Here is a 27,068-nt window from a genome sequence, read left to right on the forward strand (position 1 = left end):
GTGTTACGTTCGGTTTGCGTTCGCGTTGCGTTCGACTGGTTTCCCCTATTCTAAAACTGTGTGGACAGGCCCCAAAGTGGTTTTCCCTGACTGGTACTACTTGATTCAAAAATTCCCTGACAATTTCCTGACTTTTCCCGGTGGCTAAAAATTCCCCGACTTTTCCCGGTCGCTAGACACCCTGCTCCTAGTGGCCTCCAAGGCGAACTAAGCAGTCAGGGCAGGAAAGACGTTGTTTTAATTAAAACCCCGGAAAGCCCGCCCACAGAACCAGTTTGAAAAAAAATCAGATATTTCATTTACAGTCTAACCTCGATATAACGAACCTCGATATAACGAAGTTCGCGATGCAACAAACTTTTTACGTTTCAGTTTCTTGTTGCTATTAAGGTGCATGTGTTTTTACCCTCGATTGAACGAAGTAGTTTTAAGGCACAGTTTCGATGCAACGAAGTTTCTGCGAGCACAGAAATCAAATTTCGGCAGATCCCTATTTGTAAATAACGCTCGAAATAATTCACGCCCAAACTCATTGCGACCGGTCCCATGCAAGTGCGGACACACGATGCACGACTGGCCTCCCCACTGCTTCCAATCCTATTTGGTTTTGCAGGTGCCGTGTTTGGCATTGCTTCACTACCGACGAGTGTTTCACGAGATTCCAAAAGCTGCAGTGAGACTTCGTTACCTTTTAATAAACAATGGGGGAAAATTTGTAGTTCAGCACAGTTCCTTGAAGTACAGTTGATAAGTTGAGCTTTTAACGATTGCACCAGTAACGATCAGCCTTTCAACAAGAGCTCGCAGAAACTTACCAGATATTTCGACCAGGTTGCTCCTGGAACACAGCTTTTTTTTATTTCGAGAATTAACAACTCCAAGGCTTCTCTTACACCGCGACAGCACTTGGCAGTGTAAGCGTCGGCACTGCTTCAGGCGTAACTTTTAGTGAAGTGTCAGACATCACGCAATAATAATAAGCACTGCACTCGTACTACAGAGCTAGAGCAGTGCACTAAGCGACCCAGCGGTAATCAGGTAGTCGACGGCCTGTCCCAATTTGTGCGCGACGGCCTGTCCCGAGCGCGCACACTCGGGCGGTAAATCGGTACCGGACAAAGCTTCAGCACTGACAAACTGAGTTCCGCCATTTTGTGGGCACCCCCGCGTCCCATTCCCATCAGCCCGCAATAGCACGTGACCGGTCCCAGTGTTGCTCGACGCATTAAAGGACTGCCGCTGAGTTTCACCGAGTTTCGTTTTCGTATTTGGTGAATCAGAATGCGCCCGCCCCGGGGTAGTCGCTCTAGCATGGTGCACGTTTCGCGGCATCTTTTACCTCGAACCATCAGTCAAGATTTCCAAATAACTTCACTATACAACACTCGCTGGTCGGTTTGTCAGGGTTTCGTCTAAAATAATTTTTAAAATCAATATCTTCATGAGGACATCATTTGTGTCAGTGAAAGGCAAAAATCTCGATGCAACGAAGTTCGCGATAAAACGAAGTTGTTTCTGGAAAGTACTGCTTCGTTATATCGAGGTTCGACTGTATTGGCACTTTGGATACAAACAAACATGTTGACACATCATTAGTGCAAAAATACATAATCCATGTAAGAATTACAAATTGTATCATATTTGATACAGTGGGCTTTGACTGTATGTCTTGGGAGAAACATCAAGGTCACCGTTTAGAGCCCGTAGTAGTCGCAAAGCAACCAGACACGATACAGCGTGTCTGGTGCTCTAGAGCAAACAGCGAAATGCATCCGCCCAAGAAATTGCAATGCCTCGACGCCCCCTTGCCCTGCGCCCTAGAGCAAGCGCCGTCCAAGTAAAGCCCACTGTATCAATTATGATACGGCGAAAATTACCACGCTGTCACGCAGCCCAGATGCGCTACCCATCACTGAAAATTACGCGTTGGGATCAAAAAACATTCGAGGAACAACATCTGTACAAAAATTCAGGAATGATATTCCATATTTACTTTTGGCAGAGTAAAAAGATCCAGGCGGAATTGCATCATGCGGGCTGCTGGAAGCTGCCATCTTCGAAACTCGGGTAGCACACACCTCTGGTGGCAGGAATGCGAAGCTTCAAGAAGCAAATACCCTCTTTGATGTTTTGAGAGCGCCACCAACCGATTCCTGAGCTTTCAGTGTCGGTTTTCAGTCCAGGGTGCAGTTTCAATTTTGGCGTATCAAATACGACACGTTGGGCGATGTAGGGCTAAAAAAAACTTGCACGCAAAACACCCCGATCACTCGATCCCTCAACTGCCCACCCATCGCCCGTTCCTTGCACACGAAAAACACAGAAGCAGGTGCACGCTGCCATGACTAACATCTGGAGTGGGCAAAGTGCCATTTTCGCAACTTTTTCCCCTTCTTTGCGACTCCCTCACTAGTAACCATGTGCTCGCAGCGCGGGCAGACTTCCTTTCCTTTGTAAGCTTTGCCCCTTTCCTTTGCGAACTTTTTGTGTGCGTGCGGGAGTGAACTTACTGCGGTCCATTGAAAATGCAGAGATAAAGAAGTGCAACACCACTGGGAAGTAGTAGCTGCTTTGCAAGCAGAAAGGTGGAAAGGCTGCTTATACAGTTGAGCCCAGATATATCGAACCTGGATATATCGACTTACTGTCTCTACTGAACAGTCTGGACATCCCCTTAAAAATCCCATGCAAAAGTATAGCGCTGTTGTATGCATGAATCTAACTCCCGATCACGGCACATTCGATATATTGAACGCCATGCCGCCAGTACCCCTGCAAGCGCCAGCACCCCTGCAATGGGGTCGACACGATAACGCTGATGACGTCTCACAGGCACTGCCGTGCTCGGCGAGGAGGAGGCCATGTCGCATTGCTTCGGTGGCCTCCGACACCTGCTCGCACGCTACCATGGGGGGCAGCCGCATGGCAGGAGAACACCGGCAGTGATTGAGTGGGAAAAGCAATAAAGGAGGAAGAGAAACCGGCCGGAAGCTCTCAGTTTCTGGAATTTTTCCTGTGCACTTGAGTAGTTACCGGTGGTGGCATGCGCAGGGGGATCAACACGGCGTGGCGCGTTTGTCTTGCTTGCGGAACGCGTTTCGTAGTCATTGTAGCAGAAAAACGGAAAAATTTGGTCGCAGCGACGAAGCCGGACATCTTTTGACAGGTGCAGGCCGGTAAGAATATGTCGCTTGCAGAGGTATTCAAAATTTCTCGCAGCATTTTTGAGCATGATACTGTGCATCAAACCTAATGTGAAGGCAAAGGCAGCCCGGCCATGGCGCGGCCATTCTGGAGCACGTAGTGTGCAAAGAGCCTTCGTTGTGCGGCTCCAGACGAGAGGTATTCAGACACTGAAGACGACGGCACTGAGTGCCTCGAGAGTGAATTTAAAGAGCTGTCAACATTCTTATGTGCCACTTCGAATGCTACAACGGCACACGAGCTCGTAAGCGCTCATGACATTGTGCAGGCTGTGGCGGACATCACCGGTGCCAAAGGAGAGGTCCCTACCAGCAGACCTGACAACGTTCCCAACAGACTACTGCTACTGAGCTCGCATCAGTGCTCAGAATCGCCACTGTTGTGGCACAGTGGACAACACAAGATTTTCTCATTCATACGGCATTAGTAAGCTTGAAGACAATCTGGTGAACATTATGACGCAGAAGAAGCAGCAAGCAAATCTCACAGGTTTTTTTGTTTTAAAAAAGCGCGGTGGTCATCGTGCGGTGGTTCCAATTTTTCCATGCTTTGAAAAACAAATTGGTAAGCTACCGCTGGTCACAACTAGGGATGGGCGAATATAGATTTTGAGGTTCGAAGCGAATTCGAAGCGAACAGTGATTTGGTCGAATAATTTCGAATCGAATGGTTCGAATAGTGCACATTGCAAATCACAAAGACAAATGAGCAACTTGTGACCTGACTAATGTACACAATTTTTTCTAATAATTAGAACTCACGTAGGCAGAGCATTTGTAAAACTGTTAACAGTTGAACATTTATTGCAAAATCTTACACACAGCTTTCCTTTGCTGTATTCACAAGTTTTCATGAAGAAATGCCTGTTGCGCCACATGCTCTAGGTGCAGCAGTTTCCGCCGGCTGCTCATTCACAAGTTTAAGCGCCGCCTAGAAGCTCCGCTAAAAAAAGAAGTATTGTAGCCACTAGTATCCTCGGCCGTAGCCAAGAAAGCACAAGTGGCTGGCCGCCATTTTGAATAGGCTCGCTTAGTGCGCCGTACTGCCGCACTGAGCGAGCCTATTCAAAATGGCGGCATGCCTATTCAAAATGGCGGCCTGTACAAGTCTGCTGGCTTGGTGCCGCTATGTTCGGAGCGGTGTCGTTTCAGTGCCGCCTTTTTTTTTACCTAAAGTGTACTGGCGGCCGAGAGCTTCGTCGAACCTCTAGGCAAGGCAGCAACTCGGCAGTGCCGGCACTGATAATAGAAATGTCCGCGTTGGTGGGTCTTGAGCCAAGCCTGGGGTAACTCTCGGAAAGCTTGATCGGAAAGCTTGGCTTTTAGCTGACTATTCGGGAGCATCGAATAATTCGAAAATATCGAATACCTGCATTCGGATCGAAGCGAATAACGAATAGAGAGCTATTCGATCGAATATTCGACAATACCGAATATTCGCCCATCCCTAGTCACAACCCCAGAAAGCTTTCAGTGATATGCGGAGTTATCAGATAATCTCTAGACAGCCATATTTCATATTTCGAATTATCGATACAACCCCTTGAAGTTCGACATATCCTGGTTCGACTGTATTTCCCATGGTGCCCCTCGACAGAACAGCAGACCAGTGGCTCATGCATGCCCAGATCGCCGCTGGGAAAAAAGTCCACTTGAGAAGACGCAGGTCACCCACCGGTTATCCTGGAAGTCGCGGATGTCGTCTGCGAGGCCCTCGTCCCCTCCTCCTCCTCCTCCACCAGAGGAGCCGGACTGGGGGGCCACGCCCCCGTCCGCGTCATCCGAGTCCGAGTCTGCTTCCTCCTCACCCAGCAGATACAGCGCCAAGAAGTCGTCGTAGTCCAAGGCCGGCTTGAGGTTGGATGCCTGCAACAGAACGAAAAGTTGTGCCACTTGGTATCGAGTCACCTAGATGAAAAAAGCACTCAAAAACACAAAAAAAAAGAAAGAGGCAGACAACGCAGCGCTGAATAACTTGCAACTTCTAGTTTATTAGAAAAACACACATACGCAGTTTTTAAAGGAGCCATGAAGACAAAATACAAGTTCGGTTTATTAGAAAGACTACTTAGTCCCGATAACAGTGATACCAATATCATCGCAATCTTCGAACAAATAACGGAGATATTAAAGAAAACGTTTGAAGCAGTCGCGACCCCCTAGCCAATTTCCCGCAACTTTTCTATGACGTCACGGAACCTTGTTTGTGTGATCGGCGGCCGCCTAACTGACCTGTAGCACCGACACATGACTGGACGTCTGTAATGGGGCCTCTAGTTCCATTTGACCGCATCACTTCAATGCTAACGTGCAGTTAACGCACTGAAAATTATGTTTTATTGTTGGCCCGTATGACGTCATTCTTGCTCATAACACAGCACTGTGGCGCAAAATTTGAAAGTTTTTAAATAATTCTTGCTTTTTTTTCGTTAAAAAAACATCTTTTGTGGCTGTAATGGAGCTGAGTGAGATACTGAATCCTAGTTCTTTCAAATTAAACGGAGTTGTATTTTCTCTTCATGGCTCCTTTAATAGTTTTCTAATATATACAGTCCTCCATAAACACTTTGTGATATTTTGGACACTATATATTTGTGTGCTTTCCCAATAAACTAGTAGAGTTGACTAGTGCTGTGTCGTCTGCCCCTTTCCTTCTTCATCTGTGTTTCTGAAGCACTTTTTTCATCAAGACAGCAGATGAAGCACTTTTTTCATCAAGACAGCAGATGCCTGCAATGGCCTCAACTCTGCACTGTCACATTCATCCATGGTGAGGAGGGCTGCCCTATCACGGGAAAGGCACTCTTAATGTGTACGACCAAGCAAACAAACGGTAAACAAAATTGCTTCCAAGCAATTTTGTTTACCGTTTGTTGCACTTACCAATACTGGTGGTTAACAAGGAAACGAGGACAAAAAAAAGGCACAAGCACAGCAGCATGGTGCCCAACTTTTAAGTATTCCTTCCTGAAAAAAAAAAACGCCACGGCTCATAAACATGGCCACCCAAAGCCATGCGACGTCACACCACTCTGCGCCAAAAACATAGCAAGGCTACTTCCTTTTCGCCATTCATCTGACAACAGTGCGCTGGTGCATATCTGCCACCTGCCTGAACGATACAAGTTCACCTCCACAATTTCACGTTGAAGAGGCTTTTTGCAGCACTTTGCGAGATAAACCGGGGTGTGTGGTTGTGTGCCCACCGGCACTGTATTTCGCAGCCAAGTTGCACTCCCTTGTCCTTTCACACAAACGCCTGCCCACTGCCCCATATACCGTATTTACTCGCGTAATGAACGCACTTTTTTTCTAGAAAATTCGGCATGAATTTGGGGGCAGGGTCCATTATGCGGGAAAAAATTGCAAGAGATTTTTAAAAGTTGAAATTTCAAGTTGCTATGAGAAGCACTGTTAGAGCCTTACCATTTTCGTAAAAACACGTAGGTAACTATGTAATCAAAGTTCTTTTTAATCCCCAACACGCTAGTCATATGATGCTGTCCTCCTCACTGAAGTCGCTTGCGGCTTCACATTTGTTGTGGGCCCACAGCGCACCCTCTTCCGTGCCGTCAAGGCATTCCAAAATATCTTTTCCGACACCGGGAAACTTCCCCTCTTCGGGCCCCCGAAACACACGGCGATCCCTGTTCACCGCCCAAAAACTTCTCGTTTTCACCCGTAGCATACATGCACTGGGTCAACACTGAAGTGCCGGCCGCCCAGCCGCGCGGTTTCATGTGCATCGACGCATGCTCCACCACCATCAGTTTAAAACCCATCTACTGGACCATCGTACGGAGCACATCAGGAGCGCAAAAAAGGCAGCAACACAGTTGAACAACAAAACCACGGAGCATAATGGCGATGTCGCGGAACAGCAAGAGCAGAGGAGTGCGGAGTACGTTTAGTGTTTTGTTCGCACGCCGCCAAGACCAGCCGGAACAGCAAAGAGCGGAGAAAGAGTGCGGAGTACTTGCTGCAATTTGTTCGCACATCGCAACGTTTCTATGGCGCAAGAAGGTTTGTTTTGCGCTCAGCACGTGGCATTCCGCAAGTGCACAATTTTTAAATTGTGAGCCACGGCAATCTTGCTCATGTCTTCGGTTACGGTTGAGATTTCTTTTTTTTGGAATGTGTTTTTAGCATTTTTGCCAGTACTGCAGCATGATATCAAGTTAATGCGATTGTCTACAGCAGCGGTTCTCAAGCATGTTGGTCCCAGGGAACCCTGCTAAGTTCCGTTAAGTGCCAAGGAACCCCCCCCCCCCCCCCCTTCCCCTCCCGCCATTTTTCATTCCGTTCATGCTACATTAACGTGCAATAAATTCAAAAGCAAGCAAGGGTATCGTTTTTTTCCCCCGTCGACTTTACGCAAATGCGTACGCTAGCGGCACCTATCTCCAAACAGGAGAAATGCGCATGGGGGTAATATAAGGCCGAGAATCAAGTGCAATAGTTTAACCACGTGGCCCGTTTTCGGAGTCTGGCTGGCTACAAGCTGCTGGCGAGATTTATTGTGCAGCTCGCGCATTTCTGTTATGCGCCGAGATGTGCTTACTGACACTCGGGCGTGAGTAATGGAGGTTCCTTAGATCGATCGCACCTTAAGTTCACCATATAATACTTTGCGACTGCGGAACCAGGGAAAATTTATCAGTGGCTCGCGGAACCCTGAGGAGGGGCCTGCGGAACCCCTAGGTTCCACGGAACCCACTTTGAAAAACCATGGTCTACAGCATCAGCAACCATGACGAGATAAAAACATATTCCCGCTGCATTTTTTTATTCAATGTGACAAAAAAGTAAATTCTAAAGAAGAAAAGTGGGGGGAGGGTTGATTGCGCGAGTAAATGCGGTACCCTTTGCTCTGTACAACCAAAGGTACTTTCATATTTGGCCGCTATAAAACACTCAGTGTATCAAAGAGTTCCTTTTATCACAAGGGTATGGCTTTTTCATTTGTATCAACTTGCAGAGGACGCTCAATACTGCATTGACGCTGTTGCTTGAACGCATTCAAGCAACGTTCCTATCGTCGTTCTTAACGTTTGGCGAAACTTTGAGCAAATGAGGCCTGAAGTGTGCCTTCCATTGTCGGCTGGCCTCTCCTTCAATGGGCATCCTCGATTTACAAGTCCCAGACAATCCACAAGCAGTCTGAGGACTAAGTTCGGACCGAAAGCCCCATAGGAATACATGGGAAAATGGAGCGCCGGATCGCATCTCGGGCAGTCCGCGGACGATCCGGGGCTGATAATCGAGGAGGCCCAACATCGTCCCTCGAAAAAGACCCTCGTACTCTTCGCACTCACCCCCCCTCGGCAACCTCAAACTGCACCCGCGCACATCCTCCTTTCCGACACACCAAGGTTGTCAAACACCCGCCTACCTCTTTGTTCTTCGGCTCGAGGAACTGCATGATCCGCTGCCCTGCAGATCCGCCCAGGCCACTCAGCGCATCCAGACTCGTACCTGCCAGGTTTGCCGGGATGGCATTAGGGAGATCTGACCGGGGGGGAGGGGGTGGTAGCAGCAACAGAATGGGTAACTTTACGACACACATTTTTTTATTTACTTACAACAATAGCAAGAAATGAACTGCTTCTTCGTCCAAACTTCCGACAAGCTACACCACTTGAACGTTCGACGTTGCTAACGCCACCCTTTTCCAAAAGTCCTGGAAATAGTACTGCATGCAAGTAAAATACAAAACAGCAGGAACTGAACTGTTCTGTTGTTTTGTTTAAAGTAACAAGCTACACCACTGCAGACCAGCCAAATCTTCAGAACGGCCGTCCAGAACGGCCGTGCTCGTGCGTAAATGAAAGCGGCGGAGGCGCTGCGCTTCTATAAACAGTAAACTAACAATGGGACGAACAGGTTCACCGTCTGCACATGGCCGACTACGCTTTTTAAGCACTTCACTGATAACGATGCCAATTGGTGTCGGTTTGGATTGCACATAGTTTCTCACTAACTGGGATTGTCAGGTATACCTCCGGCGCACTGTGGCCAGACTGGGAAAAATATTAGGCCGAAGACGGGTGCGTTTTCGGGAGATTTTTGTTTCGGTCGTACAATCGTACAAAACCATGAAAATTCGGGAAACCTGGCAGGTCCCGCACTGGGCCCGGCGTCCCTCAGGGACAGCTTCCTGTTCCACACCAGCTCCCGCAGCCTCCTGGCCTTGCTCACCACTGCCAGCATCTGGCTGCTGCTGCTGCCCTCCGGCCCAACAGGCGGCGCCGTCGACCTACCTTCCAATCCTCCAACAGGCTGCACGTGCCCGCAGGGAGGAGCTGGCTGCCACACATCCCCCCCGGAACTCGCAGCGCTGGGCGTCGACCCCCCAGTTGCCAGGGTCACTGCATCGCGGAGGCCGCCACCCCTCGACAGTGCCTCAGGCCTGCCCTCGGGACTGGGGGCGCCAGACTCGACCAGCACGCCTGGGACTTCCTCCTCCGACCTCCTGCCACCGCTGTCTGATCCGTTTGCAGGCAGTGCTGGGGTGGCAAAGAAATGAGGGCACTAACGGAATTCCACTACCATTGTAGCAATGCATGCCAACAGACATTTCTCACCTTCATTTAGAACTACGAGGATTTCAACATTACAAAAAAATATATATAATGATGTTTTTTTACGAGTTTATTGTATCAATGTTTAACTGTGCCTAAAATTTGGCGCAAAAAAGAGACATTACTGTGTCTGTGCCTCAATGACTTAAAAAATCACAGCATTCATGAGCCCAATCAATAGTTACGCATCGGACATGAAATTGTTTTCATTTTTCACCCTCACATAATAAATATAATAATGCCTACATTCGGTTAAAAATCCAGACAAAAAGTGGTGGCCCCAAAGTGCCAACCTGCGATTACATTGGGCATGTCGCCATGTCGACCCCGCTTTCCCGTTGAGGCACAGTGCCCTGTCCCATGACTACCTTCCACACCAGGGCCCGCTTGCACGAACACACGTTCTTATTGGCAGTCTTATTCACGGACTTCAATAAGACCGCGAATAAGATTCGGACTAGTGCGCTTGCTCGAAAGCACTCGGGCCAGTCTACAGAGCGGTCTTATTGAAGACTATAGGGACAGCGGGTACCTAGATGAGCACGAGAGGCCCCTAGGGAAAAGCGGGGAATACGCCGCAAAACTGCTTGTTGCCGGTGTTGGGCAAGCATTTATTTTCAACCATGATTGGATAAATTCAAGAAATGCTGACCACCAGACGGCGGATTTTGGCCTTGTCACAAATACGTTACAATGGGCCTCTTCGATTTACAGTCTCGGGCTCACCGCGGACTACCCGAGAAGCAGTCCAACATTCGATTTTCCCGTGTATCCCTATGGCTTCGGGGAATCCTCGGACTACCCGCGGGCAGCCCGCGGGGAGCCAGAAGTGGAAAATCGAAGAGGCCCAATGATCCGCCATCCTTGGTAGGCCACTCACGCGGCCGGGCCTCAGTCGCCCGGTCGCGTAAACGAAGTCATAATCAAAGATCGTCTGCTCGAAGTGTGGGACCGAGAAACCCACTGGGCTGATGCAAAAAGCAGCGAAGTTGACGAGTCGTGCGTTTCATCTCACAGTAAATTAGAAAGTTGCGAATTGGCTTCGGGTTCGTCGTCGTAGACTCCGATGCAACGAGCACTCCAGCGGCTCACGCCGCCTGGAACGCATAGCAAAATTTGAAAACAGTGGTTGGCTGCAGCCATCGGTGCCACATCAAAGTAGGTAGGCCTTGCGGCTTCCAGCGCCGGCGATTTCTGTCCCTTTCCACTCTCTCTGCCGACGGAGTTTCCAACAGCGTCGATCTCCTCGGAACAGGCATTTATTTGTTCCAAGCAGACAGTCGAACGGCCGCCGCTCAGTATCGTTCGCCACTTGTACGGCTACTGCAGTCGTTTTTCACTGTATGGAGGTCGATCTTTATGATGAAATGACCGACCACGTCAGCATAAGACTGTGAATAAGACTGCTCGGAGCAGGCTTATTCACAGTCTTATTGCGTTCTTATTTAGAGTCTCATTCGCTGTCTTATAAGTTTCCAGAAAGCGCCTTATAGCCTAGGGAACATATGACCCCGAATAAGACTGCCAATAAGATTCGACTGCAAATAAGACTGTCTTAATTGGCTTCGAGCAAGCGGGCCCAGGTGTTCGCACTCTGAACAGAAATAGCACACCTTGTACAGGCAGGTCAAGGATAGATAACCTAGTGTACACAAAATCCACGCCTGCGGTTCAGTGTAGCTCGGCATAACTTGCACTGTAACGAATTTTCCCCTTGGCACATCTCGTCTTCTGGAACTAAGAATTTGTAGGTAGTGAAATCTGTGAAGCTTCATTTTTTGGCACAGTGATACGTCACAAGCTGGTGTGCAAGACGGCACAATATTGAAATGGCAGTCGAAAGAGACTGACCACATCTGGGGATGAAAAAAAGCACATTGACCGTGTGAGAAAAACACAGCAGTCCATGATTGCACCCAGTAATGAAGAAGAAGCGGCGTGCCCCTCACCCCCCAGGTCCCAGGTGGCGTAGCCGCGCTTCACCAGCTCTTCGGCCAACGACACCGGCCGGCCGTCGCGCTCGATGTACAGCTGCCCACAGAGCTCACCAGAGTCCGCCACCCCCGTGGCTCGGACCTGCACCACGCTGGAGCAACCTGCATTCACCAGGGGGACCCCACACTGCAGTCGCTTCCTGCCCTTGGCCAGATCTGGTAAACAGTGCCCGGTCTACATAGCAAAGTGAGGAACACCACGAAGTCAAGCATCCTTCCCCAGAATAAAAGTGTGTGCCCATAACATGACTCAACCTTGTATACCCCATACGAGGTTCTGTGATTGTAGATATATTGATTGAACAGCTCTGAGGCCTTCACATTTTGACATGAGGCTGCTCAGGTTGTCTTCCAGCAATGCATTTGTGAGTAGTAATGAAGCAGGCTTTAAAAAGGTGAGTGCAATTTTATGGAGGTACCGTGATTACCCGATTCTAACTCGCCCCCGATTCTAACGCGCACCCGATTTTCCTGGAAAAAAAAAAAACTAAAAAACTTGCACCTCCGATTGTAACGCGCACGGAACTTTGTGAGCAAGAAAAACGAATGCGAGAGAAACGGGCGATTTATTTCCCGAAGCAATCTCACTCATCTCACTCCTCGTCGCTCTCCGCTGACCACAACATCTTGTCCTCGGTGCCGTCAAGCACGTTCACGACTTCTGAACGGACGTTCAACCATGGTCGATGGGACTGTGGCCCACGCCTCGCACGCCCATCCCGCGAGCTTCTCCAGAGGCGCACGCTTCAGCTGACCGCTCGTTTCGAATGCGTGAGAGCCGCTTCTGCCATTGCTGTTATCAAGCGCGCAAGTGGAACGATTTGACGATTTGTGTGAACGCCGATAGAAAAGCTTAGGCGCCTATGCTTCCTGCGTCCGAAAAATCGTTGCTAAAATCTTTGGCGCCATCTTGATATAGCGATGGCGATGGGTGGGACAAAATTTCCGCTGTTTCGGCAGTTTCGGTTTCGTATCCGATTCTAACGCGCATGTGATTTTTCGACCTATTGTTCCGGAAAAAAAGTGCGCGTTAGAATCAGGTAATTACGGTATTCGACACAATGCACTGCAGCCTTCATATTCTCAGACGACTGCTTATATTGCCGCTGAAATATTGCTTGCCCAGTAATACGTTTGAGTCAAGCTGTGAAGCCTACTTTGGAGGAGCCCCCTCTACGGTGACTTGGTCTGTAAGTAAAGTTGGCTTTCACACATTACGGCTAGTTTTGCAGTGAAGTCTCGCAACAGAAAATACATCCTCTAAGGAAGCCCAGGAAGACTCTCTAGAGCAAGAGCAGAGAACGGAGTCAGAACGCTTCTGTGCCATGGAGAAATTCCTCGTGAGAGCCTCAGGATTTTTCATTCACAAGCTTGTGCACACCAATGACTTAGTGCAGCACTTCAAGCAGTAATAAAGGCAAGCTGAGTTTCTCCTTTAAACAAAGATTGGCCCTCGCATACCTTTCTCGGTGTTTGTTCCCTAAAACCTTCTTTCAAATAGGGCAGTGGAGCAAATGACTTTCAGTCACGTTTTTCTCAGTTTGGTGTTTTCTTCCATACTGTGAGAATGCTTTGTACTTACAATGAGACAACTGCAATTCACAATTTCTCAAACACGTTTCTGGGATTACCTCTTGGAAAAATAAATGGCTACTGGAAAACAGTTTGCAAAATCTTTGCATGGCATTAAACAAAGTAGGGGTGAGCAAATACTCGAACATTCAAATACGAATCACGAATTCAATTCGCAAATCGAACATCTAGGTACTATTCGATTTTTCAAATAGTCGAGTGGATTTTCCGAACGTGGCCAGCTCTGCAAAAGTGAAATGCTGGCACTCGTTAACGCACTGCTGCTACACCGTCTGATTGGCAAGTTTCATCCAAATTGTGCTTTCGACGAGTGCGCCTTGCGGAGGCCGTAAATTTTATGCCACTGCGCGGAGCAATTTGCTTTTCTTCGTGCCATCGCTACCATCGACGTCGACTCTGGCGCCCATTTTGAATCCTGCGACTGGATGTTTACATTTCAGGGCATCTTCCGGTAAAACAATCGCCACCGCTATGATTGTTTTGACAGCGCCTCTGTTAATTTAAAATGAATGACGGTTCTGGCTGTTCTTAATGCAGTTTGAGTATGTTTACTGGGTGTTTTTTTGTTTTTTTAGACCATAGTGGATAGCACAGGTTTATGCACGGCGGCTGTAATGACTGTAGTGCGAGCGTTCCTTCCACAATGTATTGTTTACGCTCCTGCCCCCCATGCGCTTCCAAATAAGTGCCTCATCGTTGTCCACGATTGTGGATGGGCCGTGTTTTCACATCATATTGCTCATGCCTGCAAAGTGCTCGCTTCTGATGAGTTACGAGGCGCTGTAAAATCGTTGCCTGTGATTGCAGTACAGCTACTCCAGTGCAAGTCTTTTTTTTTCCAAATGCATTTTGCGCCCATTTCATATTCCTGAAAAACCGCCTCCGTAGTTCGGCAACTGGACTGCTGCGAACGAAAGTTGAAAAGAGCGTTCTTTGTCAGATAACTTCCAAACATGCGAAGCGACCTCTGTTTTCACACAGAAACCTAAAAAATCGAGGCCTGTAAAAAGAATTGATATTCGATATTCGATTCAATATTCGCCTTTTTTTTTTTCAAATTCGATTCGATATTCGATTTGAAAGTTACTATTCAGTATTTGCACACCCCTAAAACAAAGGCATCCTGCTGTATTTAGTTTTACTCATGGGCAAGCTCAATGATGGGTGTATGAAATGACTTTCGTCTCATGTGGTGACCCCAACAGCAAGAGCGATTGGTGTGATTTGGGTACAGCTAAACATGACAAGCATAGAAATAACACAATATTTTTTATAAACGGCCGGTCTGTGAACTTTTATGTCAGCTCTAGGAGAAAAAACTTGGTGCGTTCGAAATGCAAGGCGTCAAAAAATTGGCTTCATTATTAAGTTGTCTGAGGTGCTACCTTTTTGCTCATGGATTCCTTTCCCTGCAGTAACAATGCACGAAACAGCTGCGCACCACATTCCACGAAAATCTTAAACACAGGTTCTGCGAAGGGCATCTCATGCCTAACATAAACGTTTAAAAAGTGCCGAGACCAAAATTGGTGCAGGTGGGTGCTTACAAACATGCACTGTTGGCAAACGTGCTCTGCCAGTGAGCACTGTCAATGCCTTTCCGTTAACCATTCCTTGCCGGACCACAAAGCAAGCAAGTTTACCCTCATTCTGGTTTAAAAAAAGGAATGCTACAGGTAACAAAAAGAGATACACGTTGTGCATCTGTTGAGTAGAAAACCGGAGAGGCGTTGTTAGCAAGCAGCTAGGCAGCTTGAACAGGACAGTGTCATCAGGATGCGAAAAGAGAAGCACACGAGCGGTGCTGGCCCTGTCAAGAAGAGATCAACTCCCCAAAAGAACCTCTTTCTTGCCGTTCGGCCGCTTGTCACTGGCACACGGTGGGGAAGAAGCCCCTCGCCACTAGCGAAGACAGTCTGTGCCTGTTTGCAGTGGTGGATGTCAAAATAGTTTAATAGAAGATCACCCCTTCGTAACTCACTCAGCTCCATTTCAGCCACGGAAGAGGTCCACAAAATTGCAAAAAGTGTTGAAATGCTTTAAATATTTGCACTTCAGTACTCATTTATAATGTACCAGTTTGCCTGTTTTCATACTGATGTTGTGTTCACCCGTTTGGTACTAGTCTCAACCACTGAACCCTCTATCGCACTGTTACGCCAACTATTAGACATACGAGGTCCCCTCGGCAGTCGCTGACTTTGGGACCTCCTCCTGGTGCTTTTATTGCGTATTTTTTCTTTATGCTGGAACAAATTCAATTCAATTCAATAGTAAAGAAACTCCGCCATCACAGTGCAAACTGCATGGTAGCATCCACGCTATACAATCAAACAAAGATGGCGGCCCAACAACAATCACCCACTCAGGTTTCTGGGTGACAGCTTAGGTTGAAAGCTGCCAATCGCACAAAAAAGATTCTGTGATGTCAGAGAGATGCTGCCAGAAAGTGGCCCAGGAGTCGCCACTGCTCCAACTGTTTTGCTTAATACCAAACAATTGGTTGAAGTGTGCGATAAAATTGGTGACATTTCTGTCGCGAGCAACAAAGCAGCCTTTTAAATGAATGAAACTCACATTCTGTCATCACCATGGCTCCTTTACATAAGCACTTAAAATGCTTAATTTAAGGAGAACTTGCTCCAACTAATAGCAAAGACTATACTTTGGATACGATTCATTCAAAGGGGCATTTCTCATTTTCAAGAAGGCATATATACTTTTATGCATCAGAGTTTACTGAAACTGCCGACTTGCATTTTCAAACTTCGAAATATTTTGACAACATTCACAGCTTTCAATTTCTATTTGATTAGCAGCCAAATCAAATATCGCATTTTTGCTTCGGTACTCAGAAGCTTGGAATGTTTTCCCACTCCAGTAATGACACTAAGAATGGCCATCTCCGAGCGGCCAGCAGAAATTGTGACAAACACGACCAACACATTTCTATTTCCTGCACAAGGCCATGGCGTGTGCCAGAGATGAGGCTTGGTTATCTACGCTGCTCTGTTGCTGTCCAGAGTCACTGCTTGGGCATGCATGGTACAAAGGACACTGAGGCGGTCTTTGTTTTTTTCTTTCACATTGAGCCAGATCCAGAAACGAAAACTTAGTCGGGTAAAGCTGCAGTGACCAGAAAAACTCAGCAACTTTTCCCTAAAAAAAGAGGTATTGAGCCAGATCCAGAAACGAAAACTTAGTCGGGTAAAGCTGCAGCGACCAGAAAAACTCAGCCAACTTTTCCCTAAAAAAAGAGGTAGCAAGAAAATATTTGAGATAACGCCCTGAAAACATGTACGAAGATCGTAGGGTGTATCGAAAATGAGCCGGATCCTGCTGTTTCACGGATCAAGATGGGGCAAACCCAATTTCCCAATATGAGTTTGCTTTTTGCCTCACTGTTCAGACTATTTCATGGGTGTTTTCTGGAGTTTTTTTTTTTTATGCTGTTCGGAGCTGGCTTATTATGAATTCAGAACGCAATAAGGAGATCGGCGAAAGATCTGTCCTCGCATGTCAACGAAGAAGCGAACTGATGAAAAGAAACTGAAAGATGTGAAACAGATTTCATTTTGTCCCACCCGTCCCTGTGAAGAAATAACTCTGGTTATATTTCTTTCTTTTTTTTTTACTACCATATTTAAGATTTCCCTACCTCACTAAATACCCAGCACTTTCAAGCCCCTTGCCCCACCCCCTCCGAGAGTACGAACCACTTCATTAAGGTGAAGGAAAAAGATACAGTCGAACACGGATATATCGAACACGGGTATATCGAATTATTGTCTATATCGAACTCCTAAACTATCCCCTTGAAAATTCTGTGTAAAAGTATAGGAATTCGTACGTTTATATCAAACCGTATTTTTCCCCGACATTGGGTATATCGAACGCCGCGCGAGCAGGAAGGTGCTCTTCGGCGGTCGCTGCACCCCCGATTGAGGTTGAGAAGGATGTGGAGGAATGCGTGGGCATGGTGAAGACTGGCTCGCGGAACTAATCCTTCCTACCTGAACGAATTTGCGCTTGCCCAGTCGGGCCCCACTACCGGCCGCCGTAGTGTTAGCGGACGGAGCCCGGTATGCTAAATCTCTACGCACACAAGCCCGAACGCTCGGAAAATGTCCTTTTTTTTGTTTGTTTGCGGCTGCGTACGTTCCACGGCTTGCCGAAAAAAATAGTTTTTTTTTCTCTTTCTGGGTCTCTCTTCCCCTGATGTCGTCTCGGGAAACGGAAGAGGGTACGAAGGAGCTGGCGGCCTCCTCCTTCTTTTGCATTTTGCTGCGATTGCTGCTGTTTGGCGAGTTGTCCCGCACCTTTCGGAGATCACTGTTTCTCTCGGAGATGACCATCGCGAGCGCTTTGTTGGAGTCCGTTCAGAGAGCCTTGGAATTGTTACCTTCAAAGTTCTTGTAGTACGTGCGCACTGTTCTTCTTTTGCGTGCGTGTTGTGCGTGGTGTGCGAAGGCGCAGCGTACTGCTGGAATTTTCTAGTTGTGCAGCCTCGAGAAGATCGAGACCAGTGTCTTTAATTTCACTTCCAGGACGAAGAAACAGGCCAGGATCAGCGATTTTTTTCACAGAAATAAAGCGTCCTGTTGCGTAGTGATTGCGGAATTAGTTGTCATTCTTGAATGCGACGATCGGTAAGTGATCGTCCGCCATAGGTGAGGTCTCAGAGCCCATATTTTTCATATCGAATTTTTCATATATCGAACTGTTTCGCGATCCCCTTGGAGTTCGATATATCCGTGTTCGACTGTATGAGCATCGTCATTGTGAAGCGTTTTGGAAATTCACGGCAAAGCAATAAAAAGCTTGCGTACTTGGTGAGCGCCTTCAGACGTGCGGAAGAAAACTATCCTAGGGAAGAATTCGGAAAGAGCTGCTAATAGTGCAGAGAGGATGCACCCGCTGTCCGCGTATAGTTCTGTTTTTGAAGCCCTGTTGCATATTTTTAATGCCTTTTCCACCAAAACGTCCCTTAACTGACACGTAAAATATATCATATAAAATATATGCTATAAAAAAATGCTTTGCCAGCGTTGCATTTAGGCCCGGTAACAAACTTTCGCTTGTTTCTCAAATTCGCATTAGGTGGATCTTGCTCATTAAAAAAAAAAAAAGTGCCTCATTTGTTCCCAAAGACATCACTGGGGTGCATGAAACTGGCCCTGTTGGAAGCAAAGCTCACCTGCCAGAGCATCCTCCACAAACTCCTTGGCAGCGGCATCCCACACACTGCCTGCTGGCACACTGTGGAAAGGCATAACGGAGGAAAACGCGTCACTGCATCAACCCTGTGAAGAGTGCTGTCATACATTCAGCGAGTTCAGAAACTGTCCGACATTATATGCATTATAAACTCAACGTTATATTTTAACTCGCAACCCGCTCGTGCTCGGAGGGATACATGTGCGGTGGGGTTATTTTTTTTAATTTTGGGGGGCCTAGAACTTTCAAGGCTCGCAATTTTATTGTGCACACATTTTTCAACATGCTGTGAAGCTGGTTGAAAAGCCCCCCCCCCCCCCCCCCCCCCCCCCCAAAAGGAGAATCCTTGACATCCAATTCCAGACTAAAAGCAGAGGCAAAACTTTCTGCACAACTGGCCTCTGTCAAGGACAAAAGAAAAAGGTCACACCACTATCTAGCCTGGCTAGTGATAGAGAGGAAATGGAGCCACACAAGAAGAACTGCGGCTGTGATAATAAAAGATAAGACATATGCCTCAAAAAGGTTTCCCTTCCTGACGTGGTTACTCATGCAATTCTACCTGGTGCTTGATTCCATCCCAGTTATGAGAACAGAACACAGCCTGATTCGATTGAGCTTACATTTATGAATAAAGACCCAGAGTGTAAAAAAGATGCACGGCCTATACACCGCATGGGGAACCCATCCCTGGTATGCATCATTTTAAAGGTGGAAAAGCACCTCCACAAAGCGGATTAAGTTGCAATGTTTGGAGACTGAACTGACTTGCCCGAGTAGTGACACCTGCATAAGAAAAACTAGCAACAGTTGTTAGCCCTTTTTACCACTGAGTTTTTTTTTTTTTTTTATGGCTGGTCCTCGTTTCCTATTGCGTAGTTTTTTTAAGTGTGTTTGGTGGAAATTTTTAAAAATGAACCATAATGAACCAGGACGTGTAAACGCTTTATTCACGACTACCTTGTCCAATCAAGATAGTGGTATGGAATTCAAACAGATTCACACTTAACTAATTCAAAAAATAGTCACGGTGTTTGAAAACTTATTAGTATGATACTACTCCAAACACACACCCCACAAGGTGGCAGCCGGCAGCCAACACGTGGGCAGAGGCTCCCTTCGCTGCTTCGGTAGCACCCGACTTGCCACAGCCAGCACGGCTGTGCTGCCGAGGCGGATGAAGAAAAACACCCTCAGCCGGTTGCCTAAAACTTACTTGACAAGTTCAACATGTTTATGTGACCTCTGAACCCATGGTGTGACACTCCCACAATTATATTCCTCTACACGAGTGGTATCAAGAGTGGCAGGGAAATAGGCAAAGAGGAAATAATGCAAGTATGCTCGGGCTTGGTATGAGGTGCGCATGCGTGGTTCTCCAAGCTACCTTTGGAATGGCACTGACAGGGTTTAAGTGCCACTGCTATTGATCTCAGAGAACCTGTGAGGAGCGGCCAAACTAATAGGCTGGCATATGTCTTAAGGTTTGCCGTGCTGTGCTGGTTTGTATGGCCCATCGGCAAGTACGGCCGTCATGCGCCGAACACGAGGTGGTGTGACCTCCCTCAACACGAGCAAACGTCAGCGTGCAGTGCCATGCAATCAGCAAGGTGAAGACCACGGAGCTGTTGTCCCCCATGAAGGCCACAGTGAGAGGTGGCACAGAAGCGCAACAGTTCTCTTGGACAAGCACTGCATAGACACTGTGCAGATTGATAAATGGGTCATCCACGTCCCGTGAATGGCTTGTGAAACGTGCCAGCACCAGTGCAAAGACAGCTTGGTGGCCCCATCTGCCACCCACTCAAACACCCACAACAATGGTGGCACCAGTAGCAGGAGCCCCTCACCCGCTGTCCCCCGCAGCCTCCTCGCCGCCCGCCGACCGCGCACCCCTCAGCCCATGCAGGGAGAACCTGACACACTGGAAGGGCACCTGCAGAAACTCCTCGCTCGGCAGCTTGCACAGCCTGGGAGGGACAGAGAGAGACCCTTCACCCAGGTTGCACGCAAGCACCCACTTACACTGCCTTATTCCAAAGGTGGCCCCCACAACCTCCCTCGAGAAAGCTGGTGAAACCCGAGAGTTCGGACAAGCATACCTTGCCACCAATGCATTTGTCACTTGTCCAGAACTTCGCCACAGGCTGCACAATGACTGGGGAACGTGGGCTCTGTCCAGACTGAACCAGCAAACCAATGCAGCATGTGCTTTTTGTTTGTGTTTTTAATGAGCGAACCAACGCAAGCTTGTCACACAAAGAACCTGCTGTAGATCACAGTGATCTACCGCAGCCCTAGACAGCTGGGCAGGTGCACTCACGACAACTCCAGGCAGGTTACTAACCATTGTCACCAACATGAGAAACACGCAACATCATTGGGCATCAATTTAACTTTTTGTAAGGAACAAGGTGGCACAAGGTCAGTGATGTTAAAAGTAAATGCAAAAATATCACCCCCGAAGCCTCCTGCTAGAGAGAGCAAGGCCGAGTTCAAAAAATTCCTCAGCAAGCTTAGTACATGCCTTAAAGGGAACTGCCTGGTGATAATTGTAAGCAACCTTCCTTTCTTGGTCCTTTGGCACCAATTACTTTGACCAGCTTCTTTTCTCATGCACTGTGTGTTTCTTTGCTTTTCTTTCTTTGCTCACTTTGCGAATTACACAAGCAAGCAGACTGGCACCCGCCATGGCCTCTCTACAATCGGGGTTCTGCACGGCTGGTGTGCAACACCTGCTCTACTCATGTGCCATCAGGTTCCGGTTTTTTGTGCCACCAGGTTCCAATTCACAGTTTTGACAATTCTGCGAAGCCCATCAAAGCTCTCAATTTCTGGCCCATCATCTCCCAAGTGGCTATGTGCAACGAAGAAACAACAGTCCCAACTTTTGTTCTACCTCTGGGAACGTTCGAGATAGCACAGAAGTCCATTTTTCGTGAGCAGACCATGTTGGTGCGGAGCATTTATGGAACCCAAAGTGGCCCCACAGAATGGCTGCATCTGTTGGACGCGTGTGTCCGAGTTTTGACGGCAGACGAACTATTTTAGCTGCAGTGATGCACATCTTCTTGGATGACTGATAACTTTTGTAGTTTGTAGTAAGTGCAGTTTTCCATGCACTAAAAAAAAAAAAAAGAATAGCGCAGTGGTAGCACTTCAAGTGCAGCTTAGGAGACCCAGGTTCAAATCCCATCGGATGACAAGTGTTTCTTATTTATTCACTCTCAGGAGAACCCAACCTTAAAATATCTCGGATGTGTATGTATCAGTAATGATATACTATTCAAATGGGCAATTAGTCCTTTCCATGATTTAAAAGCACATAAGTTTGTGTTACTTTCTCAAAGCCTTATTTGTCCCCTTTAACTTATTTGTTTCGGAACAAAGTAGTGCTAACAGCACAAGCCTTAACTATAACAATGGGTATCTTTTTTTTTTCGGGGCCAACCCAACGCAACGCTTTTCCAGAGAACATGAAAATTTCGAAGTTGTGGTAGTGCACAAGGGTGGTTAATTCTCTTGCTAATATAAATACCATAACCAATATCTGTACTTCCTTTATTTTCTAATCCCCTGAAGTTTGTCATAAAAAACACAATGTAATAAGTTTCTGCAGAAGCGACAATTACTTCCAAAAAAGCTGTTTAAATTTCAGAAAGAAACGATTGAAAAGGCACTATTGCAAATGAGAGACATGTTCAAATACTGAGATCAAGAAGTACACTCTAATCCTTGTTTTAGATTTTAAGAACACATTCGATTTCATTAAAAATGATATGTTTTTTCACAAACTTTCTTTCTACAGCACGGGAATAAACTTGATATGAAGCTACCTACTGGCAGATATTGTTCAGGGGCACAGTGGTAATGCTACTGTGGGCAATACTGTCGTGGGTGCAAGTCCCAGATGCGACGAATAACACATGAGGTAACATCTTAGAATCACTGCTTACTCTTTATGTAATCTTGTTTGCATACCTCAAACTGTCATAACCAGCCTATTTATTTCTGGTGTCCATCTCGGCAACATCGAATGAATGTGGTCAGATTTAAATGAGCTACAGTTAAAAGTAAGCAAAATCAAATATGTTATTTGCAAAAGATATAAAACCACGCTGTTGAATCTCCCGATGGGTACGTATCAGTAATGATCAGCATCATCATGTAGTTTGCCCGTGTCAGTAAAGTGATCATCCCCGCTAAGGGCAGCCATGGCCCAGGTCTCGCTTCTCTCGTTCTTCCGTTAACATTTCTGGTGCCGTTAAACCCGGGAGGATGACCGCACGCGACGACGAAGGAGACCACCTACGTCCCCTCCGACTTGAGGTTCGTGGAACCCCGTGATTTCGACTGTTCTTCCGCTGATAAGCCCCGCCCTCAGCCGAAGGTCAGCATGGCTGGCCCTAACCACGTAGTGACGACCGACCGAATGCGTGCGATCGATAAGCTGCGCCGGCATCAACGTATCCTTCGCGACACAAGTACCCGACTGCTAAAGGCAGCAAACGATCTTCTTGAAGCCGTCTCAGCGACTCCTCACGACCTTCAAGAGGCCATTGACCTTCTGGAAAGTAAGGACACCGCACTTTATGAAGTTGAAGTGAAAATTGTAGAGCTTCTGGACGATGATACGGTTGAGCGATATAACTTTGACGCATTGGCTTACCGAGAAACCATAGATCGTGCCATCAACCGTCTGCGCTCTGCTTTGAACTCTCGCAAGGCGCCCGGCGTGACAGCCACTACCAATGGAACATCAGGCACGCCAATTTGCCCTCGCCCATTGACATCTGGGCTCAATGGCGTTCGGCGCGAGCACAGTGACTTGTCCGAAATGGTGCTGCCAGATACGGGGTCGTCCACGTCTGTCACGCCGGGAAAACGAAGGGAGAGTGCACACCGCGTTGTGCACATGACGACGTACAGAACATCGACTGGGGATAGCGTAACGCCGGCAGGTCCGGCGGAGTACAAATGCTCTATAACGGCATTGCAAGAACCCGTTCCGTACAACGCTGAGAAGAGCTGTCTACCTCAAACCGGCTGCCTAGCTCAAACAGAACAAGATCAGGCGGTCGAGAACAATTTTTCTGACAACGTCCCGCGAGTCCTCGTGCAGGAACAAGCCATCGTTGCGATGCATGATTCAAGGTTCCAACATGCCAAAGATGATCCTCAGCGGAAAGACATGCCCGTGGGAGCCAGCACGGAGTTAGCTTCGAGTGTCCCGGAGAAAACTAAACGTGACGAACGCGAGGCCACGCGGGCCGCAGACAAGGACGACTTAGTGGATCCCGTTCAAGTAGACGACGAAACACTTGATTTTAAGGACGTGAACAGAAGGATAGAGCTGCCACGGTTTGATTTTGAGTTCGAGTACGTCTTTGCACCCGACTTCATAAAGAGTGAATCGTTACTGGTCCTTCGGAAAGGCCGACTAGCACCAATCTCACTACACCGGGAGTTTTCACCCGAACACAGATATGAGTTCCGTATTCCTGGAGATAGAAAATCTGCACCACTTGTGTTTTCTTCTCTGAACTGCGAGGAGACCCAGTGGACTGGTCGAGAACGAGAACCATGCAGAGTGCCAACAACGAGCACGAAAATGAGCTCGTCAAGAGAAGAAACTTCTGAAAGATTCACCCGAAGAAGTTACAGGATTTTTCTAAGAACAGTTCTCGGCTGTCTTCGCACGAGCCACCGCACCAACAAGACACTGACAGTTGCGCGAAGATGCCTTTCGCGAAATGGCTGCAATACTATGGAATATCTAACCATTCAAAAGACTGGGCACAGAGTTTTGTGTACATCCACTTCGCTTTGGCGACGCCAGGCTGTGCTCAAGGCTGCACGATGGCGCATGCACCGCTGGAGACAAAAGAGGACAGCTTCTCCCGACAGCTCTTTCAGGATAGACCTTATGGAACGGAAGCCAACCTTTTAGGATTGTGGCCTTATTCATCCTCGCAGCGATTTTCTCGTGGGCAGGAGAGAGATGCGACCAGCCCTTGAAAACGACGCCTGAGCGGAGGCCACGGGTCGCCAAGAAAAGCAGCGCTGTCACGAGGCTCACGAAGAACTGCCCGCGTGGTTCCAACCGAAGAGTAAGTATTCTGCGTTCAAGGCTGGACCACAAATCAGCGTAGGCGAGTTCGAAACGAACCAGGAGCGGCGCATCAGCTCGCGACGGAACGAGGCGTTCAAGGTGCCACTCAACGGGGCTCCTTCCGCAAACATCGTCCATAAGGAACGTGTTACAGGACGCAGGGAAGGATCGGTTTGCGCTGCAACGCTTGTGCGAGAACATTGAAGGACGCTGCTTGTGCCCTTAACAGCAGACGTGAACGTTGCGCGCGCGGGAGGATGTTGAATCTCCCGATGGGTACGCATCAGTAATGATCAGCATCATCATGTAGTTGCCCGTGTCAGTAAAGTGATCATCCCCGCTAAGGGCAGCCATGGCCCAGGTCTCGCTTCTCTCGTTCTTCCGTTAACACACGCAATTATGATGCTAAGATGAAACTCCAGAACCACGCGATTGAGTCAGTGTGTACAAATAGGTTTCAGGGTGTTTTCTTCAACAAAAGCTCAAGCTGGACACCACATGCGAACAAGACTCCTGCAAGCCTATCAATATGAAGGGAGATTCCTATACAAGACAATGCGATTGGAGTGAAACTGGTTGAAGCTACGATTGCACTAGGCCTTAGTTCATTCTGGTCACCGCTTTATTGAATCGGGGTACTAAGGAAAAGTGAATTCAAAAAGATTATCAGGGTTACAAAAACGAGCTGTACACTAGACAGAAAACATTCAATGAATGGATCACGCAGCAATATTCTTTTTCCCAATATAACCTACCAAGATTTAACCAGTTTCCTTTCTTAAACTTTCCAAGCATATTTGAAAAGCAGCTGTTTAGTCAAGTCACATATTTCGAATCAATTATTGGGAATAACCCCAACTATGATTTAGGAAGGAGGCATATCAGAACCCCAGCTATTGGACAAGCTATTGGACAAGCCCAGGCACTCCCATACAAAACACCTCATTTGTAAATACACATTGTGCCACACATCTATTTTAAACACTGCCACTTCAATTACGAAGTAGTGCCGAAATGTACCCGTTATCACTTTCACAATCCTAAATAAGTAAAACACACATGGTCAGCACAGTTAATACACAATTCCCGTATTTACTGTATTTTTTCTATCATTTTCAAACACATGTATTTGTGTGTCGCACAATATGAATGTCATAATGGTGTCCTAAACTTTACCACCAAAACTAGCCACCTGCTGCTGTCATTTTGGCGCCTGCTTATTTAAAGTATAATCGACTGTTGCTGTTATGCTTTGCAGCTCCTACGACAAAGTATAATTGCTTTGTTGCTGTTACATTTGAATAGGTGCGCCTCAATTGCTCTTTTTCTTACGAGTGCAACGCTGCATTCATTCATTTCTGCTCGTAACTGCGCAATGTCTTGTTCCGGGCAGTTTCTTTGCCCTGAGCCCTCTTGTCCCAGACAATGTCTGTTAATTTAAAAAATGTCCCAACCACAATCTTTCGAACACAACCCAGCAATTACTAAGCAGCTGCCCCCTCCAATTAGGGTGCTTGCTGGTTTGTGAAAAGCAAACAAAAAGTGCAAGGGGCTGGTCACATACGCGCTGAACGGAGCGATGATCTTCTCCCCAAAGTCCACCAGGCTGACCCTGAAAACAAACATGGAAGGCGAAACGTCACTAACTCAAGCAAATCCTTGACATGCATCAGCTTAGTTCACGCACTGGGGACAGGTTAACATTAGGGACAGCTTAATTAACTTGGCCATCGAGCACCCCTTTGGGGCGACCCACAATTTGCCCCTTTTTCCCCCCATCCAGTTGCTGCTGCCATGTGACGGTAATAACAACACCCACTGCACGTGTTCCTCTTCCCTAGTGGGTGGCCAAGCTGAGTGACTCTGGCGAGAGACAGCCCATTTGCTCACACATGGGAATGCACTTGGTAGGTTTCAAAAAGCAGGCCAGCCTGCCCTGCAATGTATATAACTGCTGTTCCGACACTGCCACCTCGGCAGAGGGCACCAAAGTGAGCCTTGGCCTTTTTTAAAGGGCCACCCAAGGTAAAATATGCCTGGTTCGTCATTTAGCAGACAACATGGCTTTCGTTTCATTACAAACCACGTTTTTGTTTTTCATAGCTAAAGCTAACATTTCTCTTCTGTACTTCTTCTCATGACGCATAAAAGTTGACTCCCAGCTGCCCTATCTGATGCGGCAAGCAGCAAGAGCAACCTGCATCGACTCGCAAATCATGCACCACACTCAAGACAGACCGCTTGCTTCATAATATTTTCAAGGTGCCTTCTAAACAACGAAAGAGGACAACATTCTGCCTCGGAAAATACCCTGAACCAAGCACTTTTTAGCTTTTACACTCTGCAACATCACAGGTGGGATGCTAAT

At 47.4% G+C, this 27,068-nt stretch overlaps 1 protein-coding gene across 2 annotated transcripts in view; it reads right to left on the reverse strand.

The window, feature by feature from the left end:
- Positions 1-26,382, reverse strand: part of LOC144165230 (putative ATP-dependent RNA helicase TDRD12) — a 146,491-nt gene extending 120,109 nt beyond the window's left edge. The window contains exons 1-7 of one of the 2 annotated variants that reach the window (XM_077695349.1): positions 26,265-26,382; positions 20,439-20,558; positions 18,569-18,630; positions 11,734-11,880; positions 9,464-9,709; positions 8,596-8,678; positions 4,879-5,069 (exon numbers count right to left, since the gene is read on the reverse strand). In XM_077695349.1, coding sequence (XP_077551475.1) covers positions 4,879-5,069; positions 8,596-8,678; positions 9,464-9,709; positions 11,734-11,880; positions 18,569-18,630; positions 20,439-20,558; positions 26,265-26,326 — 911 coding nt within the window. In that variant the 5' untranslated portion in view covers positions 26,327-26,382. Of the gene's footprint in view, positions 1-4,878; positions 5,070-8,595; positions 8,712-9,463; positions 9,710-11,733; positions 11,881-18,568; positions 18,631-20,438; positions 20,559-26,264 lie in introns of both variants that reach the window. The other variant, XM_077695348.1, reaches the window with a different exon arrangement.
- Positions 26,383-27,068: the final 686 nt, after the last annotated feature.

Source organism: Haemaphysalis longicornis, unplaced genomic scaffold (genome assembly GCF_048455015.1).
Source record: "Haemaphysalis longicornis isolate Haplotype H1 unplaced genomic scaffold, Haemaphysalis longicornis Haplotype H1 scaffold_14, whole genome shotgun sequence".
NCBI classification, from domain to species: Eukaryota; Metazoa; Arthropoda; class Arachnida; order Ixodida; family Ixodidae; genus Haemaphysalis; species Haemaphysalis longicornis.